The sequence below is a fragment of the Dendrobates tinctorius genome, unplaced genomic scaffold, assembly GCF_039654945.1.
Source record: "Dendrobates tinctorius isolate UK_male_01 unplaced genomic scaffold, ASM3965494v1 ptg000165l, whole genome shotgun sequence".
In the NCBI taxonomy this organism is placed as follows: domain Eukaryota; kingdom Metazoa; phylum Chordata; class Amphibia; order Anura; family Dendrobatidae; genus Dendrobates; species Dendrobates tinctorius.
The window spans coordinates 7,608,406-7,628,443 of NW_027361832.1; the positions used below are offsets into that span (position 1 = coordinate 7,608,406).

Below are 20,038 nucleotides of genomic sequence, written 5' to 3' on the forward strand. Positions count from 1 at the left end.
AGTGACCACTCTCCGGACGCAAGACCCCGCCGGCTGAGAAAGTCTGCCGCCCAGTTCTCCACACCCGGGATGTGGACTGCCGAAATCACGAGTGGTTTGCTTCAGCTCACTGAAGAACGTGCCCCACCTCGCACATAGTTGCTCTGCTGCGGGTGCACCCTTGGTGATTTATGTAAGCCACCGCCGTGGCGTTGTCCGATTGAATTCAGACAGGGCGGCCTGCTAAGAAGTGATGAAACTGCTGCAGAGCCAGCCGAATCGCTCGTATCTCCAATATGTTGATCGGGAGACGTGCCTCCTGTGGCGACCACCGTTCCTGGGTTGTATGGTGGCGAAACACCGCTCCCCAGCCGAGGAGACTGGCGACAGTTGTTACCACCAACCAATGGTCTGGGGGGAAGGATTTCCCCTGGGTCAGAGAGGAACTGGTTATCCGCCATCTGAGCGACTGCCTGACTTGAGAGGACAGTCGGCACCGCTGATCGAGCGTGAAAGGATTCTTATCCCAGGCTGCTAAGAGGGCGTACTGCAGGGGGCGAAAATGGAACTGGGCGAACGGTACCGCTCCCATTGCTGCGATCATTTTCCCTAGATTCCTCATCCCGAAACGAATGGTATGAGGGACTGGCTGGCTAAGAGTCCGGACTCCCTGCCAGAGAGCTAGGGCTTTTTCCTAAGGGAGAATTACCAACCCTCGGCAAGTGTCGAAGATCATTCCTAAGAAGGAGATCCTCTGAGCTGGCACAAGGGATGACTTCGCATTGACCAGCCACCCTAAGCGGGCAAGAGTATCTAGCGTGATGCTGACATTTTCCTCGCGTGCCCGTATCGAAGGGCCTATGACCAATAGGTCGTCCAAGTAAGGCAAGACGACTGCCTCAAGAATGCAGTATGGCCATGACAACTGCCATAACCTTTGTGAACACTCTTGGAGCCGTGGCTAACCAGAAAGGAAGCGCAACGGACAATGTCGACCGTTGATGGCGAAACGCAGTAACCTTTGATGAGGAGGAAAAGGACCCTTTGATGATGAGGAGGATGAGGACCCTTTCAATAGGATCCGTTGCCCCTGTCTCATCTTCATAGACGGTAAAAATAAAATAAAAAAAGGGTCTGGGGAAAAAGGCCCAGATATGTCCCACGGTGCGGGAGAGGATATGTGGAGACGATACTCAACACGTGCTCGCCCGTTGATGGTTTGGGGAGATCGGATCCTTTCAATAGGGTCCGTCGCCCCTGTCTCATCTTCATGGGAAAAAAAAAAGAAAAAGTGTGGAGCAAAACCAGACGTGTGTGCCTCCATGGACAGTAAGCAAAAAACTGAGTTCCACCCGCAATAGGGGCGAGGGTGTATATGAGGGAGGAGGAGCTAACCTATTTTTTTCACTTAGTGTCAGCCTCCTAGTGGCAGAAGCATACACCCACAGTATCTGTGTCTCCCAATGAGGCGAAGGAGAAAAAGGGAGGGAGAGAAAGGGAGGGAGAAAAAGGGAGGGAGAAAAAGGGAGAGAAGGGGAGGGAGAAAAAGGGAGAGAAGGGAGGGAGAAAAAGGGAGGGAGAAAGAGGGAGAGAAGGGGAGGGAGAAAGAGGGAGAGAAGGGGAGGGAGAAAGAGGGAGAGAAGGGGAGGGAGAAAGAGGGCGGGAAAAAAGGGAGAGAAGGGGAGGGAGAAAGAAAGAGGGAGATAAGCGAATTAAGGAGGGAGAAAGAGGGAGGGAAAAAAGGGAGAGAAGGGGAGGGAGAAAGAAAGAGGGAGATAAGCGAATTAAGGAAAAGGGAGAGAAGGGGAGGGAGAAACAGGGAGAGAAGGGGGGAGAGTAGGAGTAAAAGGGGAGTGAGGGGGCGAGTGGTAGACGGAGAGAGGGGGTGAGTCAGAGATGAGAAGAAAAGAGGGAAGGAAAAGAGGAGGGGGAGACGGGGTAGAGAGAGAGGGTTAGACGTGGAAAAGGTTTTTGGGGAATGGGTGATAGGGGGAAACGGGGACTGAAGGAGAGGGAGAGGTGGAAAGTGAGGGGGCAGAGAGGGACAGGAGAGAGAGGAAAAGCAGGAGAGGGTGACAGAGAGAGGGAAAGGGGTAGAGGGGGACAAAAATGTTGGAAAAAAGAGTGGGGAAAGGAGAAGAGGGAGACAGAGGGAAAAAGGGGAGACGTCGAGGAAGGAAAGGGGACAGGAGAGAAAAAATATATATATATGTATGTACATGAGCTTGATGCAACTGTGCTTACATGCATCTATAAATTGCTATAGGAAAAAATAAATAAACGAATGTTATATTTTTCCATGGATTCGACATTGAATGACAAAGGAGGAATATCTTCAGAAGGATCCACACCAGTGCAAACTGCAAATCTGCATCACTTCCACTGCCGAACTACAAAGGTTAGGAGACATGCAGTGTGAACATGAACGTACCCTGAAGGATGAACTGGCGTGGTAATGCATAGTTTTTCAGTTAAAATAGTAGGGTATTGGAGGTTAGTGAAATTACCACTAGCAATGAAGTATCAGATTAAATCCCGCTCATTGGAACTGTTCAGTTACTGGACATAAGGAACAATGATCTGAGATTTGTCTGTTTTACTTCTGGAAGGAAATGAGACATCTCAAGCGCTTGGTAGGTGCTAGTCCACCTTGTAGAGAGCCTGCTGGTAAAGTAAGTCTTAATTGGCCCATAGATCTTAGATGGCTGATGGTTGGACTGGCAGCTAGCTGGGCCGTCTCTCTCCTACACTCATCTCAGGCGGTTTATTTGATGGCCAACGAAAGGATGGGCAGTCTGAAATCTGACATGCTGGATCCTTAACTCCACGAGACAATCATCGATCTAGACTCTCAGCTGAACCCATCGAAATAGGCGAGTTCAGACAACCTTAATCTAATGAGCATAATGGGAAACCTCCCAGGAAGAATAATACTGTATCTCTAGAGCTACTGTAACACAGCTGCCTGTAAGTCAATAACTAAATCATTAATCATTAAAAAGCCTTGAAACAAAACTAAAGATAACCAGCGTTTTTGGTTTGGGGACCATCTATTCATGTTTCAAAGCTCTTTAATGGGACAGCCGCTGACTTCGAGTGTAGCTGCCCATTGATGGCACTAGAGAGACTTTTTGTTTTCCTTCTGGAGGACATATGAAGCAGCAAAAGTATCAGTAGGTTATGGAGAAGACAGATGGACTCCAATGGACCTGTCCTTCCTACATTTTTGAAGATCGTTGGGTTTTTGGAGACTTGTTCTTCTGATAATGTAGAGCCCTGTCATGCTGATGATGAAGGGGCTATACCTTTGCTTCAGATTTTTGTTCCCTGTACAGGGTAGTTTGCTGTGCAGGTAGATCAAAGAAGGTGGTCACTTCATTCTTTGGATCATGGAGGTGCTCAGTAAATATTAAAAGGCAATCAGTCAGCAGGTTATTGCTTTGTAATCTGAGGACAGCATGAAGTAGGGGTTAAAACACAGAATTCAGTGATGTGTCACTTATCAGGGTGTGTGCTATTGTCTACTTACAATGAATGTTTTATCATCAGGAGATTATCACTGCTGGACTACAGGGCACATGGACACTGGTCCAACCACACCCCTCCTCTGATAAACAGCTCAGGGTCAATAGACAATGTACAATGGGAATCTGTTATGAGCGAGGCCAACTGTGGTGTGAGCGGGATTAGCCTTCTCAGCTCTGCTTTATGCAACATCTAGAAACTCTGATTCTGTCACTACTGCACCCAATAATCTAAGTGATACATTGTTGGATTCAGGGTCTTTTTTCCTACATTATGTTACTCTTAATGAGGTAGCAAAAACCTGGTGACAGATTCCCTTTAAAGGGAATCTGTCATTTCATAAATTGTAAGCTTGTGAGAATACACTCACTCCTCTTGGTATCTGTAGAATTAAGTGTTACTCTGTAATATCATTATTGTCTGTACAAATCCCCTCTGAATTGTAAAGTGCTGCGTAATATGCAGGTGCTATAAAAACACAATTATTATTTTATTATTAATAATAGGATTAAGCCTCCTTAGTAGTGATGAGCGAACATGCTGGGATATGGTGATTAAATAATCTAAAAAAAAAAAAAGGCTTGAGAAAAGTTCTGTGAAACGAAAAGTTGCCATTTGGACTTAATAAATCTACTTTTTTTCATTTGAACTGGAGTGCTGCCTTCCTTTTTCACATTTTATGCCAAATAACAAACTAGACGTTTGTTTGGAGTCTCGGCACCCACCGAGAGTCTAAAATACTAAGACTGGCATAACCTGTAAAGAATGGAGGAAATTAGAAGAACACACTCACCGGCTCTGAAGAGGGCACCGGCGGCATAATGCATTGCCAGGGCGTGGATGAGTTGCCTGGCGGTGGTAAAGATTGGCCCACGTTCAAACACCGAGAAGGATAATGGCGTGTGATCAGAGGCGATGTACAGCTTCAGAGACGCGTGGATGCTAACCAGCACGTTCACTGGTTGCACAGTCAATTTCCTGAGCCTAACTGGGCTAACAAGCGCTGACGCATGCTGTCGTACTTGATCCGGTAACCTATGATGAAGCTGATATCCGATGAGTTTGACTTGGCCTTGGAGCAATGTGTTATCCGGGAGATACGTATCAAACAGCGTTTTTACGTAATAGACAAATGTGTCCTCCACGTAGAGTCGGGACGGCCTCAGATCGAAGCTCAGTTCATTCAGATCACAAATGTTTTGTTCTAAGGAGAAGGAGATGAAGAGTTTACAGAAGGACATCTCCTTGTATTCTTCCAGTTCCTTGATGGACATGGACAGGCTGCCAGCCTTTGGCCATCTGCTGCACTCCATTTTCTCGTCTTGGCAAACCAGAACAGGGAAATGGAAGTTGGACTTGCTGTAAAGCTGATTGTCGATCTGTAAATCTCCACAATATACTTCCAGGCTGTAAAACACGGGAATCCCGAAGGTGAGGTCTGTCTGCATCTCTTGGCAAGGCTGCCTGAGAAAGCTGCTCACCGGGGTCAGATGGAGGAACACGTTATCCAAATTCAGCCGCATGAGTTCTGACGAAGCTTTGTAATTAGTGATGTCGTCATAGATGCCCAGGCTGAGCTGGGTGATGAAGGACTTAAACACAATGCGCTGACATGGAGTTCTATAAAAACAAAAAAAAGGCAATTTTTTATTTTATTTTTTACTTTTTTTTTCAATATGAAATTAAAAACCTGGCAACAATGGAGAGCTGGATCTGCAAAGATTTGGGTCCCAATTCATCAGTTGCGATTTATTTGTCTTGTGGTATTCGTTGAAGCCAAATTCTTATAAATAATGCAAAAAAATGAATTTGGGCCAATATATAAAATAAAAATATTATTATTTTTGTCTTGGACAATTTTTTGTGACTTTTTAGGACCAAAATCCTTTTAAAAAGTTGCAAAAATACGCCAAATTGAAAACTCCTCCAGAAACCTAACTCCAGTTAGGGACTTGAGTCTGATGCGCCAAAAAAATGCGACATTTGGTTAAAGTTGCATTACACGAATCTATCTAAAACATCTGGATGAGCAAAGGTGACAAGGAAAAAGCCAAAAAAAAGACAAAATAGAGAGACCACACAAATAGGGGCACCTGTGAGGTCCTCTAACTGTCTTCAACTGCAAATATAGTAGCATGAATGTAGATTTATTTAAAGAGAATATGTCAGCAGGTTCTTACTGTGTACTCTGACAGCAGCATGGTGTAGGGGCAGACTCCATGATTCCAATGATTTATCAGTTAGTTTACTGGGTGCAGCAGTTGTGATAAAATCAGTTTTCTCTGCTGCAGATCTAGCAGAACTCTGAATGCTGAGCCCTGTATAACCCCGCCAACACCACCTATTGGCTGCTTTCTGTGTACAGTGTATATTGATAGAAAGCTGCCACTAAGTGTTGTGGGCGGGGTTATATAGAGCAGGAGGACTAGGAGGCACAAGTCAGCTAGTCCTCTAGTGAAAATTTACTGCTGATAAAACAATGATTTTATTTAAACAGCAACACAACCTAGTAAGTAACACATTGCTGGAATCAGAGTCTCTGTCCCTACATTCTGCAGCTCACAGATTGCACAGAAACATCTGCTGACAGATTGCCTTTAACTTGCTAAGGCATTTAACAGGGCTTACCAACGCTGCAGTCTTTGAAAAACGAACTTTAATCCTGCAGCATCGCATAGTCTAATGAAGCCGGACTAGTCTGGCGGGTTTAACCGTAATAGTCTTTTCGCAGATATTCTTATCTCCCCTCTCTGGGCATGACTAACAACCTGCATACAATATTCCTTACGGACCATAATGCAGACTGTCATTCACGTCCAGGAGAATATTATTAGATGATTTGAGGCAGGACTAGTCTGAGATCAGACATGCCCTGCTGGACTAGTCCTGCCTTATTAGCAAATGCAAAGCTGCAGAAATAAAGTTATTTTTTCAAAGATCACACAGTTAGTAACCCTAATCAAAAACTTATTAAAGAATTAAAGACTAAAGAAACTCCAATGTATAGATCTGTGATGATAATGAGATTACAAGTAGTCATCTGTCCACTGTAAAATGCACAAGATTTAAAGGCAATCTGTCACCAGGTTTTGGCTATGCCATCTGAAAGAAGTATAATGTAGGGACAGAGACCCTGATTCCTAAGTTGTATCACGTACCGGGCTGCTTGCTGTAGTTTTGATAAAATCACTGGTTTATCTGCTGCAGATCAAGCAGTGCTCTGAATGCTAAGCCCTGTATAACCCCATCACTGAATGGCAGATTTCAGCGTACACTGTGCATAGGCAGAAACTTGACAATAGTCATGGGGTCGGTGTTATACAGAGCTCATGAATATGGAGGACTGCATGGCAGCAAGTTTAGTTGTTTTTTAGTGATAATCTCCTGCTGATAAAAGTGATTTTATGAAAACTACTGCAAGCAGCCCAGGAATGGACACAGCACTGGAATCAGGGTCTCTGCCCCTACAGATTAGGGGGGAAAAAACCCAATGACAGATTCTCTTTAAAGACTTGTATTGACTTGGTCACAGACTCCCTTTTCGTACCTATTCAGACTTGTTAGAATTGGTCCTGCCCTTCCTTCTGGGGACAGCGTGATGATGATCGCTCCACACTGCTGGACAACATCCACATAGACGTAGCCATATCCAGTTAGGAAAACCACCTATAGAAACGATACAAATGTGAGTGACGTCAATCCAGGAATTCCACGTATGGATGTCAGGAGCACGCTCCCCTGACACGATAAGACACATGGTGTTAATCTTTCCAGGCCAAACCTACGACTATCCCTGCAGATGCCTGTAAGAGAACAGGGGCTTCTGAAATGTCACAAATTATACACATTTATTTTGTTTGATAGCCCCACCGCTGCAATTTGCTGCAAAGCAAGAGACATAAAACAACTGTTCACGTAGAAAGTATACATGTCTGACACATAGGGCCAGATGGTAAGAAACAAATCCAAATGTAGAAATTGTAAAGGCGCTATGGCAGAATATTCACGGATCGCTACCAGGCTGATGTAATGTGCAATAGTCTCTTCATCGTGTTTTTAATTTATTATGTTGGATTTTCCAAGCAATAATATGGGAATTATAAGAAAGGAGTAAGACCAGATGGATAATGTCGTACGGGATGAAATGTCACATAGTGCTTGTGAGCATACTAAGAGGTATCGCCATCTGACAACTCTCTACACATCATCAAATGGTGTGCACGGCCTAAATACACCAAATAAAGGATGGTATATAATACTTAAAGTCATATAATTAACAAATCAAAAGTAGTGGGGCACCCCCTGGAGTCACTGTGCCAATGCTAGCTTATAGAGTAGCTCTCAAGGCCTTTTTTTCAGGAGCACACCGCTCCCCTGCCTCCTGCTTGTCGAGAGCGATGCTCTCTTGAATGATTGACAGTCCGGACCAGTTGCAGAGTCACAGTCCGCTGATCTGCTCTTACATCATGTAAACAGAGGCAGCTTTGCTTCTACCACATCGGAAAAGTGCCGGGGCACTGAAGATGGATGCAGCGATCAGGTCAGCTACAGAGGTGCGCTTGCAAGCTCTGTAGCAAAAAGCTTGCGTGCTCCTTGCGCAAGAGACTGGCCACCGCAGATAGCCTCCAGATATGGTAGGACGGTAGTTTATGCAACAAACAGTAAACTAGAAAATTAAAAATACCACCAGACTGGGGAACGTGGAGGATTTTTAATAACGAGTAATTTGCTTGGTTTTTTTTTTGTTTTTTTTTACAACTTTTCCATTTTACCTTTACAGAGATTTTTCACAATTTACAAAGTGCTTATTTTGAAGGCTAAATACAAAGATAGAAAATATATACGTCCAAGTATAAGCAGCAGATACCACTATGTTCTCCCATGTTTGCTCTGTGTATATAGGATGAGATTTTAGCCACAGCATTTATTGTGCCATATATTTAAACTTAATATTGTATTATGTAAAGATCTGCAAGATGTTGTAAAGCAGGAGAAGCGGAGGACATTGATATATACATTTGTGGAAAAAGATTAAATATTTCTTATAATTTTATTCACTGAAATCCCTTGCTCTTTCCAGCTTTAGGAGTCCAGTAGGCGGTCCTATTTGGTGACATCCTAATGACTGGCGGCACTAAGCAGCCACCAATCAGTAGTCACATAATAGCCTGTTTACACGGGCAGAACATGCTTCAGATGTGCACTAAACAATCTGTAATAGATCGATCTGTGCATAAAGTGTCATTTTTCTAAGCAGCGCAGGTCCTGTTTACACATGATGATGTGCTGCCGAGACCGATGATCTTTTATGTATACGTTTTGCTCATTCCTCGGGTGGTGGAAAACCTGCTTAGTCTGCACGATAATCGTGAGACGAGCGCTCTTAGGAACGCTCGTTAACACTGACCGTGCAGTCTAAATGGACCTTAAAAGAGATGTCAGTCACTGGATAGCACCGCCCTCTGGACTCCTAAGCATGAGTCATTGTTTAAATAATTAAAATACAAGTTATACAGAATCTGGTCACACAAATATACAGTACATCTCAATTTTCTCAGCTCCTTCTGCTCACGTAATTTCTGGAAAGTACAGAAATGAACTTGTAGGTGAAGATCCTCCACCATTACCTTTTTTGAGATTTCAAACCTGCAAAATGTCTGATTTATTGCTTTTATTATTTGCATTTTCATTGGAAACTCTCTGCACGGTGTCACAGAGGGAGAACATCTTGTAGACTCCCAGACTGACAGCACCACTACAGAGTGATGACCGGGTGGAAGAGTAGCTGCACCCACCCTTCATATATCAGTTAAGGTAAATTTAACCTTGAAATAACAAATTTCTGACACTATAAATTGTGAAGTGGTCCGTTGTGATACCTGCGTGCCCTGGTTATTGATATCTATCAGGTCACTCCACTCTACTGTGGGCTCTTCGCACGATAGCACTTTCAGGTAGATCCCAGGAAGGCAATCTTTGGTCTTGCAGTCTGGAAAGCTGGACACTTGATGATACATCTCATGGTGCACTGAGCATTCGGCTGGGATTTTTCGACAGTAAACTTCAAACTTTGGTGTTTCTGAAAAGAAATACATATAATAGGAATATGGAAAGCCAAAACATTTCATACTTTTTGTAAAGGAAAAATAAAGTTTTTCTATGCAGCCGACCAGCACAGACTGGCAACATAGGGTCAGGTCATATTTGTACCAGCATTATTATGTAGACATGTCTCTTGGAGGTTTCCACATTGATATAATTTTGGATTTTATTACAGGAAAAGTGATCTATAATTAGTAATCCATACCTTTAATATTCTCTTTCAGAAGTAAGGAAACTCTGCACCTATTGCGAATAATCATCCGAGGGCTCGGATCTTCTGTAAGGGTTATATAGGTCACTCCAAAATGTTCCTGATAAGTTAAAACCAGAGCCCTGGGCAAAAAAAAAGATTTATAATATAATAAAACTTAATGCAAATACAGTATAGAATACATCCACAATCTACATTTAAAGAGTAATTCATCTTGCAACAGCTTGAAATATTTGCAGTTTGGATGGGTGAAGGGTCTGCGGTCAGAGACCTCCATCAATCTCTGAATCAAAGGGACAGAAGTGCTCAGCCTAGGGACAGCTGAAGATTTTCTCCGAGGTGAGCAGAGACTTGCAACTCATGCTGCACAGTGCTTAGTAAAATACTTCTATCCAGTCATTTCAGCGAGCATTGGGGCTCTCCGATTTTTTTTTTTTTTCGGCGGTCCATTTTTCCTTAAAAATAGGCCTTAAAGAGAAGAAAATGGCCTACTGTTTAAATCTGTTTTTTTTTGTGTTACGTGCATTAAAAAAAAAATATTTTTCTATTCATATCATTATCTTTAGTAAGAAAAAAAAATTGTAATCTTGGAAATTTTCTCACTTTGCAGATACATGTTTCTCGGTGTGGCCCCTCCTCAATGAAAAGCATGAGATCTGATTTGGCTGAAGAGGAAATTTGCATATTTATTTTCCCAAAGGAGCACATGGCCTGTAAGTCTCCTTTCCCTGGCATGTCACTCTCCACAACTGAAGATGTTATCCCTTAGAGCCCAGAGAGGTCTCATAAAGTCAAATCAGATCTCATGCTTTGCAATGAGGAGGGGCAACACCCAGAAACACGTATTTGCAAATTGGTTTTACTTTTTTCATAAGTCATATGGCAAGGCTCATTAAAGAGTTGAAATTGACTTTTAGGATTGCTACTTTCAATAGGTGGCACTAGAGTTTAAGTCCTCTTCCTCTCAGAAGAGGTATTTTTAAATATTTAATTGCCCAGAGGAGCATTGCATGGCCTACGAGTTTCTGTACACTGGCACTTCAGGCATGTCACTCTCCACAAGTAGAGATGTTACCCCTTAGACCACAGAGAGGTCTCTCATAAAGCCAAATCAGATCTCATACTTTGCACTGAGAAGGGGCAACACCCTGAAACACAGTGTCTGTAAACTGAGATTCTGGTTTAGCTTTTATTCTATGTCATATGGCAAGTAAAGCATGTTAAAGGGTTGATATTGACTTGTAGGATTGCTACTTCCAATAGGTGGCACTGGAGCTCAAGTCCTCTTTCTCTCTGAAGAGGCAATTTGCATATTTAATTTCCAAGAGTATCATTGCATGGCAAACATGTCTCTGTACACTGGCATATCACTCTCCACAAGTAGAGATGTTCCTCCTCAGACCACAGAGGGGCCTTTCATAAAGCCAAATATGATCTCAAACTTTGCACTTTCGCTTTTATCCTAAGTCATGTGGCAAAGCTCGTTAAAGAGTTGATTTTGACTTTTAGGATTGTTAATTACAATAGGTGGTGCTAGAGTTCAAATCCTCTGCCTTCTCTGAAGAGGCAATTTGCATATTTCCCAGAGGAGCATTGTATGACCTATAAGCCTCCTTACCCTGGCTTGTCACTCTCCACAAGGAAAAATCTTATCCCTAAGACCCCAAAGAGATCCAGAATTCATACCTCAGCTGCTGCTGCCCCTCATTATGCAGAAATAGCTCATTCAAAAACTGATAAGAACATATTACATGAGCTATTCTATACATGATTAAGGATATAAGAAGATTCCTGTATAATTGACAGTATTTATAGTATAATATCTTATGTTGTTCACCACGACATGACACAATCAAAGTTACTTGAAATTTGCCAGAACGTCCCAAATTTTATGAATGTCTAATCTATTATAACACAGGAATATGCGGTATGATGCACCAGAGAGACTAGCTAAACTCCCAAGTAATAGAAGTACTCGTATAAAGACTGATATGTCGTACTTGGTGCACAAGTCGTTGCCAGCGCACTCTCCGACAGGAACAGCGACGCTCTGCCTTGGGTACTCCAGCCGGATGATGGCTGGCAGGCTCCAGCACTCTGGGCTCCCAGAAGCTGCGTTGTGGCACAGGCTGAGCAGCATGTACTTCTGGAGAGGAGGTGGTTCTCCTGTTGATTGACTGTTGTCGGAGACCAGATCCCAGCAAGGAATGGTGTTGTACTTGGCAATGGGATGTTCCCCAACTGGGCCGATGCTGAACACAGTGCTGTCTGGTGCAGGAACATACTTTGGAAGTAAAGGGGGAAAGGGGACATGAAAAAAAAGATAAGCTTGATTAAAAGAAACAGATGATTCAGTCCACAGAGATTTGACTTATTATTATGAGTTGGACATTTAAAGCCAAACATTGGATAGTTGAAGTACAGCCAGATTTCTGACACAGAGCACAAAGATATCATTTTTCCTTGGGCTTTACACATAGTTCACAGAGAGGTCTTGCTGTGTTGTACTTGACTTAGCAACAGGTGAAAAGTTGTGACTTTTCCCCCCCAAAAAAATCTTTGTGGTCATAGCATAATTCGGCCAGATAACAGCAGACATGAAACCAGAAGACAGCGAGGCGATCCCGCTCTGACCCACGGCTCACCTTGTTACGTATGGCGCACATTACACAGAACGTCAGCAGTTTCAAAACAGGAAACTCACATGTTCTGATCACAAGATACACAATAAAAAAAAAGCACAGTACTGCCCTGACCTGGCCTGGTTTGATCTCTAACAGCCCATGGTATGACTTTCTAGTAGGTGCATAGACTAAAAACTAAATACAAATATAATATTATATATATATAAAGCTGAGTGTATCTAAATGTATGCATCAAACCATGCCCACTCTGCATAGCCACACTCACTCCACACGCAAAGCCCCGTCCACACGGCCCACGTTGTTAGCACACAAGGGCGGGGACACATTCATCTCGAAAGCCACCCCACAAAACTCACCGGCTGCGACGTCCCAGCCGCTGCAAGCTACACTCAGGGCTGCTGCCTTCAGTGTGCGGCAGGGACAGGCCACATCTAGTGCCGTCGTGTTTAGAATGGAGTTGCTCCTGTGAGGCATGACGTCAAGGGAAAGGGAGGAGCCTCATGGATTACACCGCTGTGCTCATAACAGGAAGTTGCTGTGAACGTGTGAGGGGAAGAGAGGAGTGAGGGAAAATGAGAGCAGTGAGGGGAAAATGAGAGCAGTGAGGGGAGTGAGCGGAAAATGAAGAGGTGTGAGTGGAAAATGAGAGGAGTAAGGGGAAAATAGTGGAGTGATCGGAAAATTACAGGTGCGAGGTCAAAATGAGAGATGTGGGGGGGAATGAGAGGTGTGAGGGGAGAAAATGAGAGAAGTGAGGTGCTGCTGCAGTATGAGGCTGTGTATAGAGAAGAGTGAGGCGCTGCAGGTATAGACTGTGTATAAGGCCACATTCACATGTTCAGTATTTGGTCAGTATTTTACCTCAGTATCTATAAGCCAAAACCACGAGTGGGAGAAAAATACAGAAGTGGTGACGTGTTTCTATTATACTTTTCCCCTGATTGTTTTATTACAAGTTTTAGCTCACAAATACAGAGGTAAAAATACTGACCAAATAACGTGTGAACGAGGTCTAAAGGAGAAAAGCGTGGTGCTGCAGAAGAAGTAGGCTGTGTATACGATATGCTTTATTGCAATCAGTGCAATCTCTCTCCTGATCAAGTGCTTCCAATTATATATGGAAGAGGAGTGTGAGGTGATGCCGGAGGAGGCAACTATAAAGGAGAGAAGCTGTGCTGCAGAAAAATGCTGTGTATAAAGGAGGAGCGTGAGGGGTGCAGGAGGAGGATGTGTAAAAAGGAACATAAGGTGCAGGAGGAATAAGGCCCCTTAACTGCCGCCGTTAAAAGTCGTATCGGCAGTCTTTTTTTTTTTTTTTTTTTTTTAAATTTGCTTCATCAAAATTGTCCCGATTGTGTTCCGTTGGGTAATCATTTAGTTAATTTATGTTGCAAATCTGTAGTGTTGAATATATGATGTGGAATGTTTTTATGTGCAATATAATCATTATAATTTTCTATAACTAACCACAGTTGGTTACTTTGCCCGGGCAGCGCCGGGCTCTTCAGCTAGTCATCTATAATAATAACGCATGTTAATACTTTGTGAATTTTATCTACCACCTTTATTGGCACTGAAACTAAAGGCCTCATACACATTAGAAAAAAAGACGACCAAACTTGCCAATTTTAGCAGGACTGCCAAAGTATTTCATGTGCATGGGGGCTCACGATTCTACCCCCAACAGACGAGGACAGGAAAAGAAGGATCAGAATGTGGAAATTCAACGCTCAGTTAAATGTATCTTCTGAGAGAGAAGCTGAAAATAGAGTCGTCTGACAGCTACATACACCAATCTCCTCACTGAAAGCATATGCATGCTCAGCCCAAACAGGTTTGCATGTCTGCGGGGTACACCCGTACTTCACAACTTTTAAAAACAAGACAAGAAGGGCCAAAACTGCAAGCAATGTGCACCATGGCAATTTTTATGGCATTACTCCAGTGGCCAAGACATGGGTAATAGAGAATGGAAGAAACGGGTGGACTGAACCCAGGAGACCTCGTGCACCGACCTCTTCATCAGAAAGCTGCTGCGGCACAGACGTCTGCGGACTGTAGGAAATCTTATATGAAGTATTGTTAATGAGAGTCGTCTTGTCTTCAATCTGTAGTATCTGGATCCCATTGCGAACCATTGATGAAATGCTAAACTGGCAAAGCTGGGGAGACAACAGAGAGGAATACATGAATATAACCCAGTTAATGGGATTCTATCAACTGCATCATTTCATGCATCAAAACCAGACCATGAAACATACACTTTTTTTTTTTCTAAATCTGTTTTTATTTTCTGAATGCAGATTAGTTTTATATTATTTTCTATGCAGGATTATTGGGGACAGCATGGAAAAAAACCCTTGCGGCCGCTGCTGGATACCCGGAAGAGATTCTGCGTAGCAAATCAAATGGAAGATCCATTGCAGTACAATATCTAGCTTTACTTGGACTTTCAGTAACGCGCGTCGGGTAGTACAGATTTTACCCATTCATTGAGAGAGTGAATGATCAGCAAGGAGGACAAAGAAGCAGATTTTTCTCATAAAATATAAAATAAAGTTACTTATGTACAATTGATTTATTAAGTAAAAATTAAAACTTTTTTTTTTTAACACAAATGACTCCATAAAAGTATATCTAATAACCCCCCCAGCAAGGATGTATACAAGGGGAAAAAACTATTTAGTCAGCCACCAATTGTGCAAGTTCTCCAACTTAAAAAGATGAGAGGGGCCTGTAATTGACATCATAGGTAGACCACAACTATGAGAGTCAAAATAACATCTCAGGTCTATGAGTAAAAAGATCATTAGAAAGGTCTTTGTACTGTCCCCGCATATATTTATGCATTGTAATAAGATCACCCCTAAGCCTTCCTTTTTCCAAACTAAATAACCCCAAGTGTAATAACCTATCTTGGTATTGCAGACCCCCCAGTTCCCTAATAACCTTAGTCGCTCTTCTCTGCTCCCGCTCCAGTTCAGCTATGTCTTTCTTATACACCGGAGACCAGAACTGTACGCAGTATTCTAAGTGTTGTCACACTAGTGACTTATATAGAGGTAAAATTATGTTCTCCTCATGAGCATCTATGCCTCTTTTAATGCATCCCATTATTTTATTTGCCTTTGCAGCAGCTGCCTGACACTGGCCACTAAATGTGAGTTTGTCGTCCACCCATACACCCAGGTCTTTTTCAGTGACAGTTTTGCCCCGTGTTTTACAATTAAGCACATAATTATACATCTTGTTTGTTCTACCCAAGTGCACGACCTTACATTTATCCCCATTAAAGCCCATTTGCCATTTATCAGCCCAAGCTTCTAGTTTACATAAATCCTCCTGTAATATAAAATTGTCCTCCTCTGTATTGATTACCCTGCAGAGATAAGGTCAAACAGCTCCCTTTACTACAGGTAATGAGTGGAGGACAGAGGAGCCTCTTAAAGAAGAAGTTAAAGTTCTGTGACAGCCAGAAATCGTGCATGTTTTTAGGTGACCAAATACTTATTTTCCACCATAATTTGCAAAATAAATGTTGCCAAATCAGACAAGGTGATTTTCTGGATTTGCTTTCTCATTTCGACTGTCATAGTTGTGGTCTACCTATGATGTCAATTACAGGCCTCTCTCATCTTTTTAAGTGGGAGAACTTGCACAATTGGTGTCTGACTCAATACTTTTTTCCCCACTGTAAGTGGAGGGGGGGATTTCATTCTGCCCCACTAATGGGGATCACATCTATTTAGAATGTGGGGCACCATTACATGCTGCTATCAGTGGAGAGGTGGTCGTCCAATTTCACAAAAAAATTAATTTAAATACCATCCACCTCTCCACTGACCGAGGTGCACGTCAGGACCCCAATCTAAAGATAGATGCGCGACTAACGTCTGCTTGAGGCGTTTTTAAACGCTCAGAAAACCGGACTTCTTTCCAGAAACCGCGCGTTTTATTTCCGCACGCTTTTGCGCGATTTTTGCACAAAAAACGCACGTTTTGATGCGTTTTTTTCCACGCAGTTTCTGGGAGCATTGGAAATGGCTAAAAACGCGGACCTATGCGGAAAATAATGAGCATGCGGCGTTTTTAGCCACTAAGCGTTTTCTGAGCGGAAAAAAAGTATGCATTGGCACAAAAAGTCAAAAATGCATTAAATTGAATGGGAAGCTTCTTTTAAGCGTTTCTGAAGCGTCTGATCTGGCACAAACGCTTCAAGAAACGCAACGTGGGCACACAGCCTTACACTTATGTCATATCCTATGGATATGTCGAAAATGTCCTTCTATGGATGGAAATAGAAAATTCAGGAATAGCATTTTTTTAATACTCTTAATACAATAAAAATGTGGTAATGAAGATTTTAGACCGTACCAGGGGAAGATCTTTGGATACAAACATAAAAATATCCCAATTCTTTGATATACCCTCTTACACCATTTTAAAATTTGTAAGTACGTTATATCATTTTTCTAATTTATTGTGAGCTACAAAGATGCATAAAAAAAACAGACAGTGGGAAAAACAAACAAACTGTAAATGCAGTATATTCTGATCTATAACCAATAAAATGCTCAAAAAATATTCATAGGCTTAAACTGGGCTTTATCTATTGGGATCCTATGTGGATAAAAAGTCCTAAAATATAATTACCAAAAACAAAGACTATATCAAATACATTTAGAACTATTAGTATTTTCATCTGGGTTTATGATGAGCTTTCCAGCCGGTGCCTGACCCTGGCCTGCTCTCCAAACATACTGTACATCTCTGGTCACTGTAACGTAAAAAAAACGCCCAAAAATTGTTCTATAAACCATAATATTTAATTTGGGCTATAAAGTCAAATTGTTTTCTGTAGTCACCAAATTATATTTCCCTCCGTGCCAATCCCAAAATATAGGTACATTATTAATTTATGAGGCTAATTTGATTTTCCAACTTGAAAGGAGCCGGTGTAATTTGGAATGATGTTTTAGGTGTATTGTGTCCTGCGAAAAGAAATATAAAACTAGAATAGCATGCACCATTTAGTTATAAAGTTGTTCCATGTCTCAGGAATGTTGGAGAATGGCCCCGGTCATATTAAGCATAGAAATAATACCAATAAGAACATAAAAAATGAGAAAGATGGGGCCATGCTGGAATAGAATGCGGGAATCCATTCTTATAGGCTAAAGATCGTTAGTTTTAACGAAGTATAAAATCCTTCAAGGAAAAAACACGAGAATCACCTTTGATATCAGATATACTGGTATTTTATATCTCATCTGCCATTATACCAAGGAGCCATTCACTCCACCACTTGTGCCGAGAAGACGATGACTAGTCACACTGTCCACCGGTCATCTTGGAACACTCTCCTAACTTAGATTTCTTATTTCCTACATTTTTGGAGGTTTTTTCTTACCAAACCTCAGAAAAAAAATTAAATCTATTTCTTCACTGCCCTAGAGACCTGGCTATAATAATCTTGTACAATAATAACCCCACCCAGATGTCTATAGATCTTTGAAGGAACATTATTGTTTCACAATTATAAAGATCTCTCTATAGCTAAACCTAACAGATTACATAAAGTGGACATGACCCCATTAAGTCCATTAAAGTTTGTGGCATAACACAAGAAGTCCAAACTCTGCGCCCCTCACTCATCATCAAAACTGGTGGGTTGAGGTCCCTTAAACGATCGTCACAACCCTTGTGCTCTGTGCGCGAAAGTGCAAAACAGTCCTATGAGGTTGTGTTCTTGCTCCTTACACAATGATTGGCCATGTGTAAGAAACACAGGGGGGACCTCAGTCCTTATGTTCTCAGTACCGGTAGGTTCTGAAGGTTATATATGGTCATCTCCTATGGTGAGGAAATCTCATTCTTGTCAGGTTTATGTAAAAAATAAAAAAAAAAGCCTGCGATGTCATGCAGCCCCAGTCTTCATAGCATGACATTAAAGATAAGACACATACCCCGTATATACTTGTGTATAAGCTGAGTTTTTCAGCACATTTTTTTTTTTTAACACCCCCCTTGGCTTATACATGAGTCATTGTCAAAAAAAAAAAGCCGGCGGGGGAGGGGGAGGAGTTGGGTGACAGAGGCAGGAGCCGGCGCCTGCGGGTCTAACTGCAGGGCGCCGCCATCTTGGCCCGGGCTCCGTGCAGCTGAATGGGCAGCGATAAGAGGATTCGGCGTGACGAGGAGGAGGCGACTTGTAGGCCATACACACAGCGATTACACTGAGCAGCTTCACCGGTGCCAGTGACTAGGGACTGGTCTAGACCCATGCGCTGAAAGGAGACCTTCCATAGCCCATCCTCCAGCTCCGGAGAGTAGAGATTGCCTTCTCCCCACCACCCCTGGGACATTGGGGCCCCACTCTCCTGACTGATGCTGCTTCTCACTCTGCCCTCCAGCCCTCCTCCTGTAGTCAGCGCTACCACTGTCCGTGTGGATCTATCCGCAGCCATGGGGGCCGCCACCAAGCTGGCCTTTGCCGTCATCCTCATCTTCTGCTCGTCAGGTAAGAGGAAACCCAGGGCTCGGGCGGGAGCTGCGTGGGATAACCAGCTGTGTACTGTGTATAACCCTCTATATTCTGCTTGGGGTAACCAGCGGTGAGCAGGGGCATGTAATCCGCAGTATACTGTGTATAACCCTCTGTATACAGGAGTATGCGATCTACATACTGCTCTGTATACTGTATATACTGTGCGGTGGAATCAGCAGTATACTGTGTATATCCCTATGTATACAGGAGAATGTGATCTATATACTGCTCTGTATACTGGATATACTGTGCGGTGGAATCAGCTGTATACTGTGTATAACCCTATGTATACAGGAGTATGTGAACTGTATACTGTTCTGTATACTGGATATACTGTGTGGTGGAATCAGCTGTATACTGTGTATAACTCTTTGTATATACTCTATATACTACTCTGTATATGGGAGGAGCCATGCATACAAAGACAGGGACGGGGGAGCCATGCATACAAGGACAGGAACAGGGGAGCCATGTATTCCAGGATAGGTATGAGGGGACAATGCATACCCTGCTTATACTCGAGTCAATACGTTGACCCAGTTCTTAGTGGCAAAATTAGGTGCCTCAGCTTATACTCGGGTCGGCTTATATTCGAGTATATAAATGGTAGTTCACTTTCTGGCTGAAGCAATAGATTTCACTAGTAACGCTGAATTCAAGACTGGTTCCTATCAGTCCCTCACCTTCTGATGTCCAGGAAAGGCTCCAAGCTTGATGTTGGCATCAACAAATCCATCTTCATCTAAGGATACCACTTCACCGTTGTCTCCATCCTTCCATTTCGGAGAGGTCACATCATGAACCAACCGGACAGCAACAGACTTGTGCACGGTGTTTGTGTTGGCCCAGTAGATACCAATTTGAAAAGCCTCCTAAAAAATATATAAACCTCAGAGCAATGGCCTCCACAGAACAGTGCGATTCTCTAAGTTATGTGTAATAAATCATGTTAATATGTAATTATAACTTTCAGAAAACTTTCGACATGTTATAGTGACACCTTAGACATTTTATTCAGTGGGAGTCGAT

General features: G+C 42.7%; 1 protein-coding gene across 3 annotated transcripts in view; it reads right to left on the reverse strand.

Annotated features, from left to right (window-relative positions):
* Positions 1 to 20,038, reverse strand: part of VPS13B (vacuolar protein sorting 13 homolog B) — a 1,297,298-nt gene that overhangs the window by 57,655 nt on the left and 1,219,605 nt on the right. For all 3 annotated transcript variants that reach the window (XM_073550458.1, XM_073550457.1, XM_073550459.1), the window contains exons 50-56: positions 19,693 to 19,881; positions 14,478 to 14,624; positions 11,818 to 12,101; positions 9,812 to 9,939; positions 9,384 to 9,583; positions 7,052 to 7,170; positions 4,298 to 5,124 (exon numbers count right to left, since the gene is read on the reverse strand). In XM_073550458.1, coding sequence (XP_073406559.1) covers positions 4,298 to 5,124; positions 7,052 to 7,170; positions 9,384 to 9,583; positions 9,812 to 9,939; positions 11,818 to 12,101; positions 14,478 to 14,624; positions 19,693 to 19,881 — 1,894 coding nt within the window. The remainder of the gene's footprint in view (positions 1 to 4,297; positions 5,125 to 7,051; positions 7,171 to 9,383; positions 9,584 to 9,811; positions 9,940 to 11,817; positions 12,102 to 14,477; positions 14,625 to 19,692; positions 19,882 to 20,038) is intronic.